The sequence below is a fragment of the Carlito syrichta genome, unplaced genomic scaffold (genome assembly GCF_000164805.1).
Source record: "Carlito syrichta isolate Samal-C Ts95f unplaced genomic scaffold, Tarsius_syrichta-2.0.1 Scaffold305689, whole genome shotgun sequence".
Taxonomy (NCBI): domain Eukaryota; kingdom Metazoa; phylum Chordata; class Mammalia; order Primates; family Tarsiidae; genus Carlito; species Carlito syrichta.
The window spans coordinates 736,542-750,184 of NW_007249785.1; the positions used below are offsets into that span (position 1 = coordinate 736,542).

The 13,643-nt window shown below is 39.5% G+C and overlaps 1 protein-coding gene across 1 annotated transcript in view; it reads right to left on the minus strand.

Annotated features, from left to right (window-relative positions):
- GMCL1 (germ cell-less, spermatogenesis associated 1) overlaps nucleotides 1-6,630 on the minus strand; it is a 38,816-nt gene extending 32,186 nt beyond the window's left edge. Inside the window, exons 1-4 of the mRNA XM_008062388.1 lie at nucleotides 6,511-6,630; nucleotides 4,008-4,104; nucleotides 2,541-2,638; nucleotides 574-686 (exon numbers count right to left, since the gene is read on the minus strand). Of these exons, the coding sequence (XP_008060579.1) occupies nucleotides 574-686; nucleotides 2,541-2,638; nucleotides 4,008-4,086 (290 nt within the window). The 5' untranslated portion in view covers nucleotides 4,087-4,104; nucleotides 6,511-6,630. The remainder of the gene's footprint in view (nucleotides 1-573; nucleotides 687-2,540; nucleotides 2,639-4,007; nucleotides 4,105-6,510) is intronic.
- Nucleotides 6,631-13,643: the final 7,013 nt, after the last annotated feature.

Here is a 13,643-nt window from a genome sequence, read left to right on the forward strand (position 1 = left end):
TATTACATTATATATCATATATTTATAACTTATCAAGTAGGACTTACAGTTAAAACAAAAACAGAATATTAATCTTGCTAGAACATGCTCAAAATATTTAGTTAACAACTGAAATTTTAGTATTATTTTTGTCAGTGGTTAATAAGAGCATTTCTAATTTTAAAAAAATTCATTTCAAGTTTGTGTTAAAAGGTTTATGAAGGGATTTGCTTGCTTCTATAACCTTTTTTAAAATCTGAAAATGAGTACCGAAATTCTCAAGAGGTAAAAAGACTACCAGTGTTTCCGACCATATAATGTCTATGTGTACTTAAATAATTTTAATAGAAGATGTACTATAGTGACCACAGTTTTTTTTTAATAAGCATATATATAACCCACCCACAGTCACTTACAAAGACAACACTTTTGAGGAATTTACTAATTAGTTCAAAAGTTAAAAGGGGCTTTTTATTTAACAAAATTCCATTACCCTATTTTTCCTTAATTATTTCGTTCTTCTAGCTATACATTCTCTTAAGAAACCAAATTCCTAATAGTGGGAGAGGAGGAAAAACAAGAAAGGTAACTCACTTTTTCTTTACAGAATCTAATCCATAGGTCCCTGCTGATGTGTAATAGCCACATACAGTTTTCACATTAATTGTTTCCTTCATTGTCTCACCACACTGCTGTATTAAACCATCCTGTAAATATAAATAAGCACTGGAAAGGCCCATTTCACATGGGAAAAATTAGCTGATATGCGCTTTTACATATTAAAAAGTTAAAAAAAAAAAAGAAAAGAAAAAGGAAGAAAGAAAAGAAAAGAAAGAAAACTCAATAAGTGCAGTAAGCCTACATTTAAAAAAATAAGTCCAATAAAAATACTGAAAAAGAAATCCAGCAAGTATTCAACTAAATACTTGAAACTTAAAAATGGAAGGGAGGAAGCAGTTAGGTTGAGTTGAATATTATTCTTTGGCTTTTCTATCCTTCCCCTCTCTGGGACTTCGGCAAATTTCTTTAGCAGCATTTTGTCTGTTTTGCCTATTTTTTTAAAATTAAAAACTCTTTATATAGTTGACTAACCAGGTGATGGGCTTGACAAGTAAACAATATGAATTATCAAAAAGTGCTTATTAAAGTTTAAAATGCCTCTCAATAACTAAGAAAGGCACCTAAAACAAGTACATTATTGTTTTAAATGGTTTACATTTGAATTTAATCTAAAATCTTTTTACAAGTGTTAAATGCATTAACTTTAATATATGGAAAGAATACTATCATTTTTCATTTAAATTTCTGAAATATATTCATCATGCAAATGAATTAAAGAGTTAGTAAATCATAAAACTAATGCAGAAGTGAATTTGGAACAAAACCAAAAGGACCAAAGTTAGAAAAGAAAGCATACTTATTAGAAAGAAGTATTGGCAGGATCAAAACATTTAAAAAAACCAAATCATCTCAGTCAAATACTTCAAATGAACCAGTACATAAATGCCACATAAAGGAAACTTAATTTTTTTAAAAGATTAAGACACTGACTACATTAGGATTTTAAACTTACTGGAAAGTCATTCTAGACTCCTCCCCTATCTTCTTAGCATCTCGTCTGTCATCAAGTCCAGTGGATTACCCCTGCTTAATCTCTCTGGTGTGCATTTTTCCCTCTCTATGCTTATTGCCACTACCCTAATTTAGACCCTCACTGGACTACCACAACAGGTTTCTGTCTCTGATGTTGTACCCGTCTTTCCTTCAGTCTGTCTTTCACATTGCTACTGAAGTATTCTTTCTAAAGCATAATTATTTACTCTGATTAAAATGTTCCAAAGGCTAAACTTCTTAGCAATGTATAGAGACCTTTATGATCTGGCTTCTGCCTCCCTTTTCTCCAACCCTTATATTCATGCTAGAGTCATGTTCCTGTTACATCCCTAATCCCTCACTGTTCACGTCTCTAGGTTTTGTTTACTCTGTTCCCTCTGTCTGAAGTACTCTTCCTTCCTCACTCTTCTTACTCTGCAAAATAAGCAGACTTTCAACTTTCAAAACTCAGTCTGGAGATGTAACTTTCTCCTGTGACACCACCAGGTTGAAGCCCCTCATTTATGCACCCATTTAATCCTACAGGATGTTTATTATCTATCAACCTTCTCTCCCCACCTCCAGACACACAGACAGACACACACACACACACACACACACACACACACACACACAATAGTGTGAGCTTTTTGAAGGTAGGGGCTACATCTCAATTTACCTTAGGATTTCTTTTTTTTAAATTGAAGTCTCACTCTGTCGCCCAGGCTGGAGTGCAGTGCAACGCTCATGGCTACTGCAGCCTCAACCTCCTGGCTCAGGTGATCCTCCTTCTGCCTTAGCTTTCCAAGAAGCTTCCATTTTAAATGATTTATAACAAATGGCATATTTGTACATTTTACTTTTATTTAAAAACTGTAAAAGGCTAAGCTTTATTTTTATTTTTGAAATAGATACTTTGAAACAAAGATACCAATTTAATCCTTTCTTTGAATAATATGCATACTTACCAACTGCAGCATACTTGCTGCTGCCAAAATGGCAATAACTCGGCTGGGCTTTATTAAGACATCATCTCGATACAGTGAACCAAATGCAACCTGCAGTGCTGAAAGCAAAGGTACACACGAATAATAAAATAATAGCTATTAAAAGTATTACAAAAAAACAATGACTTTCACACACAAAGACATCTGTCTAAATCTGATATCTACATAAAAGGAAAAGAGAAGTATCACTAGTTAAAATGTTAGTAATGGTTACTGATCAACAATGCTCACTGAACAACAATGTAAATTTCTCTTAATTCTACCCATCTAGCTGCACTCTTATAACATCTAATCTTGACATTGATTCATGGTCAAAGAAGAAGTTTTGGAAGAAGTTTTATAAGATACTTCTGAGTAGACTAATCATTAAGTCCAAGGACGCAAACTCAATAATAACCCTAGCCCTGATGCTTTCAGTACTTCACCACTGGGGAATGTGGTACAGCTGCTGGTCCTGTCTATGCCACACTCATGCCCAGCCCCCACACTGATCTATGCCTGTCCATCCTTCTCTCTGCTGCCACTTTCATGAAGGCACCACATGGTTTGCTTTGCAAATATTCCTTAACTTTTCTCTTTGCCTGTGGGTTGGGTACCGTGTACTTCCATGAGAGTGATCAATAAGGGGAGCAGAAAGAGCACTGGAACAGGAATTAGGAGAGCTACAGTCTCATGCAGGCTCACTAAACTGCTCTGAGATCCAAAGTAAGTCTTTTAAATCCTCTGGGCTTTAGCTTCCTCAGCTAAGGATTCTTATAGCTCTAAAACAATGTTGATTACATGATTCACACCTTTGTTGTTCCCAGAAAAAAAATGTTCACATGGGGAATAGTAAACGAGTATTACCAAGTTTTCTATGTTTTTTGTTTTTTTTTTTTGAGTTGGAGTCTCACTCTATCACCCAGACTGGAGTGTGGTGGCACAGTCCCGGCCACCACAGCCTCGAGCTGCTGGGCTCCAGCGATCCTTCTGCCTCAGCCTTCCAAGTAGCTGGTACTACAGGTGTGCACTACCACGCCCGGCTAATTTTTTGATTTATTGTAGAGATGAGGTCTCGCCAAGTTGCCCAGGTGGGTCTCGATCCCGCGGGTTCAGGCAATCCACTCACCTCAGCCTCCCAAAGCACAGAATTACAGGCTGAGCCACCAAGCCTGGTTATGTTTTTTTTTTTAAACTCAAACTTTTCTTTCTTTCACCTTACATCTTCCAAATCCCAGGCAGACATATGTACAAAAACAGAGTGACTAAATAGATTAGGGACACGACATACAGAACTAATAAACTACAGAATAAATCAATATAAAATTATCACCTAGGCATGTTAAGTGGAGAATTTTTCTAGACTACAAAGAAGAAAATGTTTTCTACTCAAAGAATAAGATTATCGTTTTATGATTTTTGCAAAGTAGTAATTATGATGGTGGTTACCTTCTATATCAATATTCTGGTCAGGAATCTCCAGTTCAATAATATTCATGCTGGATTCTTTCCAAGAACCACTAAACATACTAGAAAAGTAGCCAGACTTTTAGGGAAAAAAAAAGAAGGGGCAATGATTACTATTAAGTACTTTCTGAGTCTTCCAAACAACTTTCCCATTTCTAACTCCAAGCAACCATTCTATCAAAATGAATCCATTATGTTATTTCAAAAGCAAAAGAACTGCCAAACATGTTTATAGGAGGAAAAAAATTAAGATAAGGACACTATTAGGTATATCAAAATTTGCTTTCAGTTTAGTACTATTTTAACAAAAACTAAACCAAATTCGTATATTACTATCTAAACTCAATTCCTATTTGAATCTGGGTAACTTTTTTACTTAGTTAAAACAGTGTCCGAGTACATTACATTTTTGTTTTCCTTCTCAATGAGGTTCTACATTCAAGCTTAGAAACTTTCATACATTTAAGTATCTCTCACAAACATATGACAGCACACAAAGTGAAAACATAACGATGTACTAAGGCGGCTAGGAGAGGAGGCTAAAAGTACTCAAACTGAGATCCTTGCTGTATACCTCAATGGCTATAAAGGGTCCAGAACAGTCCCAAGTCATTAATAACAAGATAATCCCCAAAGAAAATAGGGAAAATACAAATTTTAATTTAATCTAACAAAATTCTAGAACGAGCCTGAATTCTTGGAAAGGAACTAGAATGGATCGAGTCTTTAGTTTCCTTCCAGATAATTTCCTAACTTTGGAATGGATCAGATATTACTAATTTATTTTTAAAAGTTTACTGAGTATTTAGTATGTAGAAGGCACCACAAATACAGCAACAAACATAACAGACATTGTTTCTATCCTCAGGGGGTTTCTATTTTATCTTGAACTGTCAGTCAGTCCAAATTCCATGAGAGGTAGTTTTAAAAGAGGCATTCTCATCCTCAAGTTCACAAAACTGCTTTTAGAAATTAAAAGAATTTTACATGGATCATATCTTGAAGTTAAGACCAATATTCTGATATATTCTCTGGGCTATACACTTCAAGCCAAAGTAAATTTGTTCAAAAATACATTTTAAAACATGATTAAAATGTTAGAGAAATTCCTTTTCAAGTGTTCTTACTGAAAAAATTTTACACTATCTGTATACTGCCTATAATGTGTTACCGCCTTACTAGTAATTATTCCCAAATGGTAAGATGAAAAACATAAGCTCCAAAGGATAAGAATTGATTATGGTAGAAGAATGCCCAGCATACAGATTTGATGAAAGAATACATGAATAAAATATCTGAGCCATTACAGCAACATTTTATTCTATTTGAAAGTTCTAAATCTTTAAAAGGTAGTGTCAGGTAGTAACATTTTCAGTACAGAACTCAAACAGGTACACTAGCTAAATGACTTAGCTTATATACTTTTTTGGTCTTTTCTTTAACTGGATTTTCCAAGAGATAAGGAAGAGTATGTGTCAAGAACTTTCCATTCACATTCAACCTGAACTACAAAGGAACATTTCAGATTAATTTATTCAATCATACGCAGCTGGGCACGATGGCTCACACCTGTAATCCCAGCACTTTTGGAGACCAAGGCAGGAGGGTTGCTTGAGCCCAGGAGTCCGAGACTAGGCTGAGCAACATAGCAAGACCTTGTCTCTACAAAAAAATTTAAAAATTAGCTGAGTGTGGTGGCACGTGCCTGTGGCCCCAGCTACTCAGGGGGCTGAGGTGAAAGGGTCATCTGAGCCCAGGAGGTCAAGTCTGCAGTGAGCCACGATTGTGCCACTACTCTCCAGACTGGGCAACAGGGTGAGACCCAGAATCAAAAAAAAAAAAAAAAAATCATATGCAAAATAAATGTAACAATCATAATTTTAATGTAAAACATTTTCCCCCTAACTTTTTCTCTTTTATCAACAGAAGGCACCAATAAGCACCTTGTTGAAGTACTGACAAAGAGGTAATGCTAGGCTAGTACTATATAACACTGAAATCTCAAAATCTATTTCTAGACCAAACTAAGTTTTTGCTAACAATATATGCCATTTTTCTTTTTCTTTTCTTTTTTTTTTGAGTTGGAGTCTCACTCCATTGCCCAGGCTGGAGTGAATGGCATGTTGCAGTTGCATACTCATGGCCACCCCAGTGTCAACCCGCTGGGCTCAGGTGATCCTTCCTCCTCAGTCTTCCAAGTGGCCAGCACTACAGGCACGCACTACTACGCCCAGCTGATTTTTTGATATATTGTAGAGATGCATTCTTGCCAAGTTGTCCAGGCTGGTCCCGAATCCATAGATTCAGGCAATCCTCTCACCTCGGCCATTTTTCTAATAATACACACTTTTTATTAAATGAGAAGACTTAACCACTACAGTCCATGCAAACGATTATTGTGAAATTCAGTCAGAGAGAATATGACTTAAGATTTTTTTTTTAAGAGACTACCCTGGTTACTCAAATAGAAAAATAAAATACTTACTTGACATAAATATATTTTGTGTAAGTTCCACTCTTCTCCTAGAGCACAAATCTTAATGTCACTATTTTCACCATTCAAAAATAATGTTTGATAAATATATTTGGATGTACTCTTTAATTTTTTCCTGTTAAAAGAAAAACAAAAGTTAGGTATTTATATAGAACTGAATGCTTACTGATTTTACATATATCTCAAAATACTCCTTCTGTTCAATTTCTTACTTTCTTTTTCTTTTTTTTTTAAAGACAAGGTTTTACTCTGTTGCCCAGGCTGGAATGCAGTAGCACGATCATAGCTCACTGCAGCCTCAAGCTCCTGAGATCAAGTGATCCTCCTGCTTTAGCCTCCTTGGTAGCTAGGACTACAGGCACATGCCACTACATCTGGCCAATTTTTCTTATATTTTTTATAGAGATCAAGTCTTGCTTTGTTACCCAGGCTGCTCTCAAGTGCTTAGCCTCAAGCGATCCTCCTGCCTCAGCCTCCCAAGGTGTTGGGATTACAGGAGTGAGCCACTGCACCCAGTTCAATTTCCTTTTTTAATTTTTTATTGTAGAGACGGGTCTTGTTATGTTGTGCAAGATGGTCTCTAACTCCTGGCCTCAAGTGATCCTCCTGCCTCAGTTTCCCAAAGTGCTGGGATTACAGGCATGAGTCACCGCGCCCCACTCAATTTCTATTAAGCAGAGTCAATTTACCTGTGTTAAAAGGATGGGGATATTATATATTCAAATTTATTCATATCTAAGAGAGTACATAAGAAATAATAACAGTAATCTTGGGGATACTCTATTCACAGGAGATGACAGTGGACAGATAGGGTAACATGGGAGGGAGACCTTTCACTATACACTTTTAGCAATTATTAAACTAATATAATTACTTATTCAGTAAATTAAGAAGATAAACAGCATAGCTTTTTTTAAAAATTTCCTTACTTAGAAACCAGCACTATGAAGGATGTCAGTATAATTCCAACAATCTGCTATGCAACTAGAAAATGGAGAACAACAGTAAAAATTTCACCTACTCAGGTAATTTTTAAAATAACTTACATTTAATCTTATTTTGGTACCAAGCTATTCTTAAAATGTGCTCCCCCCACTGGACAAATGGTTTGCAGTCTCAGATCAAAGGTTTTCAAAACTGCTCCAAACAGAAGAGTTTTAGGGGCCACCCGGGAGAGCTGAGCGAGGGACTCTGGGCAGCTCACCGGACCTCCACCAGAGCAGCCCCACCTACTATCTCTGTGAACACACTGGATTTCCGCATCAGATTAAATTGAAAGGAAGAATGGACTAAAAAAGGTTTGAAAATCACTGCTCAAGATGATACATAAGAAAAGGCCCAATAAAAATTTTTTAAAAAGACACACCTATCACCTTGGAAATGCAAAAGGATTTTAGATTCCGGTGCCAGAAAAAGAAGACACAGTCCAGACTTTTAAAAATTATTATACTATACCACAAAGGCTAATAAACTATTACAATACAATTTTTTTTTTAAAAGGCCCTAGACAGAGGCTGATCAATATCTTTTAAATTCCTGTCCAATTCTGACAGATTTCCTAGCAGATAAAACTTTTAAATTGGCCAGGGTCGGTGGCTCAGCCTGTAATCCCAGCACTTTGGGAGGCTGAGGCAAGTGGATGGCCTGAGCCCACGGGTTCAAGACCTACCCGGGCAACTTGGTGAGACCTCATCTCTACAATAAATAAAAAAAAATTAGCCGGCTGTGGTAGCATGCACCTGTAGTTTCAGCTACGTGGAAGGCTGAGGCGGAAGAATTGCCGAAGCCCAGCAGGTTGAGGCTGCGGTGGCTGGAAGTGCGCCACTGCACTTCAGTCTGGGCGACAGCTCAAAAAAACCCCAAAAAACACCAAACACTTTTAAATCTCTATTTTAAAATGAAGTAATTGTTTCAGATGGTGTCTTGAACCAGTGTATTTTACCTCTTCCCAATGGAAAATAAAAAACAGCACAGGCCTTGGTGGCAACAGACCTGGGTTAGAATCTTAGCTCCCCACAGCTCAGTTACCCCAGCTGTAAAAAGGATAATAGTACCCACTTCATTGGCTATGGTGAAAAATAAATGAGACAATAGTTTCCAGTTCCTGACAGCAAAATGAGCACATGTTTGGCTTCCTATTTCTCCCCAAATTAAATAAGAGTACAAAAAGGAGTAAGTCCACAACAGCAAAAAGGCTAGGACAGAGGTTCTGCCCTTCAGAACTCTGGGGGAAGGAAGGATGAGGTCTCAGAGGGAAAGACAAATGAGAAATGGGGCAGAAAATGGGGAGATCTGTTCCTCTAGTAGTTTCCCCAACTCTCTATGAACACACAGGACAGATACCCAGGCAAAAAGATTCCAAGGCTTTTCTAGAAAGAAATAGCACAAACCGGCCGGGTGTAGTGGCTCAGCCAGTAATTCCAACACTTTGGGAGGTCAAGGCAAGAGGACTGCCTGAACCCAGGGGGTTCGAGACCAGCCTGGGCAACTGTGTGAGACCTCGTCTCTATAATAAATCACAAAAACTAGCCAGGCATGATGGCGTGTGTCTGTAGTTCCAGCTACTTGGAAGGCTGAGGCGGAAGGACAGACTAAGCCCAGGGGTCGACGCTGAGGTGGCCGTGGGTGTGCCACTGCACTCCTCCAGCCTGGACGACAAGAGTGACACTCCAACTCAAAAAAAAAAAAAAAAGAAAGAAAGAAATAGCACAAACCTACCAAGAAGATCTAAGGCTTTGATGTAGGTGCTGGTGCCCTAGACAAAGCAATCTTCATTTTGGCACTTAAGGAACCTGTAGCTTGTTAACTTCAACCCATTCACCTCAAGTCCTGCTTCCCAAAATGTGTGCCAAAGCACCTGGAGCAGCACAGCAAACTCAGAGGCATGTGAAATGCTTTAAATTTGAAGGAAGACAGGAACATCTTTCAGAAACCATGCAATCTACTACTATTAAGTTGTCTAGACCTAAATATAAGGTGGACCAGGGGTGCCATGGCCAGGGGTGCCATGAAAGAAATTACTAAGACACTAAGGGCACTGTGATCCAAGAGAGCAACTGGGAATCTCTGTTCTAAAACAAAGCACACCCCACCCATAACCAATTTAGTAGCTACTCTTCTTATTCAAAGAGGAATACTGAAAACAGATCTATTTACTCAATTAAAACACACACACACACATCCATACACACACCAATTACTCATTATTTTTTTGTTTTGTTAGAGACAGGATCCTGCTTTCACCCAGTGGCATACAGTGGTACAATCATAGCTCACTGCACTCTCTAACTCTCGGGCTCAAGCGATCCTCCTGCCTCAGCTTCTCGAGTAACTGGGACTACAGGCATGTACTACCAAGCCCGGCTAATTTTTAGAAATATTTTTAGAGATGGGGTCTTGCTATGTTGCCCAGGCTGGTCTTGAACTCCTAGGCTCAAGTGATCCCTGCCTTGGCCTCATAAAATGCTGGGATTACAGGTGTGAACCATTGTGCCTGGCTATACTTATTCTTAAATGTAAGTGGACAACCAAGGATCATTCAACGTGAGGAAGATTAGGAGCATTAAAAATGAGAGGGAGAGGCCGGGCTGGTGGCTCAGCCTGTAATCCGGCGCTTTGAGAGGCTGAGGTGAGTGGATTGCCTGAGCCCGCGGGTTCGAGATCCGCCTGGGCAACTTGGCAAGACCTCATCTCTACAACAAATAAAAAATCAGCCGGGCATGGTAGCGCGTGCCTGTAATTCCGGCTACTTGGAAGGCTGAAGTGGAAGGATCACCGGAGTCCAGCGGGTCAAGGCTGCGGTGGCCGGGAGCGGCCACTGCACTCCAGTCTGGGTGACAGAGTGAGACCCCAACTCAAAAAAAAAAAAAAAAAAAAAAAAAAAGAGGGAGAGAGATACACACACAGACACTGACTGACTCACCCCAGGGGAAACATATAATTCAGGCAAAACATATAATTCAAGGGAAAGAGAATTTTAAAAAAACCCCTCTCACCAATATATCTAGAGATCTGAGATTAATACATGTATGTTATAGGATGCTGGGATAAAGGATTAATCCAAACAAGAAAGAGCTTTAGAGACCAAAAACATGGTTGCTGAAATTTAAAAAAAAGTGGCTGATGAAAAAGTTAAGGAAATTTCCTAGAACATAAAGCAAAAAGACCAAGAAAGGAAAAAAGAAGAGAGACAGAGAAGTAATCCAAGAAATCCAAAATCCAGTTAAAAGGAGTCCCAGAAAGAAAGATAATTTCTTTCTCTCTTTTTTTTGAATTGGAGTCTCACTCTTGTCACCCAGGCTGGAGGGCAATGGCATACTTACCACCACAACCTCGACCTGCTGGGCTTAGGTGATCCTTCCGCCTCAGCCTTCCAAATAGCTAGAACTACAGACACATGCCACCATGCCTGGCTAGTTAAGAAAGATAATTTCTTATGGAAGAAATTAACAGAAGGAAATTTCCCAAAACTAAGGTAGTACATGAATCTCCAGATTGTAAGGATCCAACAAGTACTAACGCTATTAAAAAACCCATATTAAGCATATTCTAGTTAAATTCCAAAGAAAAGATTTCAACAGTTCCAAGAGAAGAAAAACAGTCACTTAAAAAGAGAAGAGAGGCCGGGTTTGGTGGCTCAGCCTGTAATCCCAGCACTTTGGGAGGCCGAGTTGAGTGGATTGCCTGAGCCCATGGGTTCGAGACCCGCCTGGGCAACTTGACGAGACCTCATCTCTACAATAAATCAAAAAATTAGCTGGGCGTGGCAGCGCACGCCTGTAGTTCCAGCTACTTGGAAGGCTGAGGCGGAAGGATCGCCGGAGCCCAGCAGGCGAGGCTGCGGTGGCCGGGAGAGGCCACTGCCCTCCAGTCTGGGCAACAGAGTGAGACTCCAAAAAAAAAAAGAGAATTAGACCAGGGACAACTTTTCATCAACACTGTCGGCCTAAAGACAATGAAGCTGTATCATCAAAGATAGGAAGAAAGGTTACTTTAGATTTCCATATCCAGTCAAAGAATGAAGTAAAAGAGATAAAATTTATAGATATGCAAATTACCTCCTTTTGCATGGGAAAATACTTAAGGATGTAGTTCCCTAAAATGAGTGAGAAAGAAAAATATATAGGCTAAACAAATTAGGGGATCCAATCCTAAACATGGGATGAAACTAAATCCCAGGATAAGAACAGACAGATCCGGATTGGAACAGGATGAAAGGACGCACAGAGTTCAGAGGAGAATTCCATGCAAGTGTGTTCAAAAGATAGAAAAACCTTAAGATAAAATAAAGTAGTAGTATTATTTTGTCAGCAATTATAAACTCTCGGACAATAAAGGAGCAATACCAAAAAGGCACAGTCCAAATAAGACACACATATAAAAATAGGGCCGACTTCAAGCACTTGATGGGATGTAAGATAAAGATTCCACTTAGCTATGAGATTAAAAATTTCTCCCTTCGAACAGACAAGGAGTGTGACACTGGACCCATGAAGTATAATTTATAATCCTAGCATACTACTTAACTCTTCAGAAAACAATGTTTACATAATTATAACAAATATTATTTATTAGGTTTCAGTTCTTACAGATAATTTATGGACAAAACACTCAAGATCTGGTTGTGGAACACAATGAGCTTTAACAGTGTTATTAATGTAAAAGTACAACACGCAACTGACAAAAGGTATCACGAGGAAGTGGGCCTAAAAGCTAAAGCTTTTCATGAGGGAAGAGAACATAGCAAATATCCTTAGGAAGTATACCAGGGCCAAAATACAAAATGCAAGGTCTTAATATTTTCTTACACTCTTCATTCATGCTGGGCTGAAAAAGCTAGGTATCTTCCACTAATGTACACATAATTTTTTTTTTTTTTGAGTTGGGGTCTTCCTCTTTCACCCAAGCTGGAGTGCAGTGGCATGATCACAGCTCACCGCAGCCTCGACTTCCTGGGCTCAGGAGATCCTTCCACCTCAGTCTCCTGAGTAGCTGGAACTACTCAGGCGTGCACCACCACGCCCAACTAATTTTTTGGGTTTTTTTTTTTGGTAGAGATGAAGTCTCACTATGTTGCCTATACTGGTCTCAAACTCCTGGGTTTAAGTAATTTTCCCATCTCAGTCTCCCAAAGTGCTGGGATTACAAGTGTAAGCCACTGCACCTGGCCCACATACTACATTCTGATAAGCATTTTCTGATAAAGGTCTGCTTTAAAAACTTTCCATGCCAGTCCACTCATGTAGTCCAGGAGTTGGCAAACTTTTTCTGTAAAGGTCTAGCTAGTAAAGATCTTAAGCTTTGTGTGCCAGATGGCCAGATTGTAGGCAATTTTGTTGGCATCCTAGTGGGCAGTGTCTTGCTTGCCAGCCTCAGCATACCACACATGAGCAAATTTTTCCACCTTCCATTGGGATAGTGGGCTACAGCCACACCTTCTCCAACATTCGAATCTTAGCTTGGGAAGAGGGGGGTGTTCCAAATTTGTTCCTTCCTTGGGTATTCTGCTTCAGCCTTAGAAGTAGTGACTACTCCCTACATTTTCTATTCCTTTTATAGACCTCTTTACCTTAGCGTTCTACCCTTAGTGGCTAATTCTCTGTTTTGTTTTGTTTTGTTTAGATAGGATCTGACTCTGTTGCCCAGGCTGGAGTGCCATAGTGTGATCATGGGCTCACTGCAGCCTCGACCCCCTGGCCTTAAGCGATCCTCCCACTTGAGCTTCCTGAGAAGCTGGAAGTAGCTGGGACTACAGGTGCATGCCACCATGTGCGGCTAATTTTTAAAAAAACTTTTTGTAGAGACTGGGTCTCGCTGTTGCCCGGGTTGGTCTGGAACTCCTGGGCTCAAGCAATCCTCCTGTCCCTCCCTTCCAAAGGGCCGTGGTTCCAGGTGTGAGCCGCTGCGCCCACGCAGTAAGCATTCTGTCTTTCAACTCTTCCGAAGAAAGGTTTAGCCAGCTGCCCCACAGCCTTACAAACGGCAGATCCACGGCCAACGAGTTCAACTTCGAGAGGCTTTGGAAGGCTTGGCTCCCAGTTACCACAAACGGACACCATCGACACACCTCGCCTCCACAGTCACGCACTCCTGGGTGCGATCGGTGCCCCTCCCCCGAGCGGGCG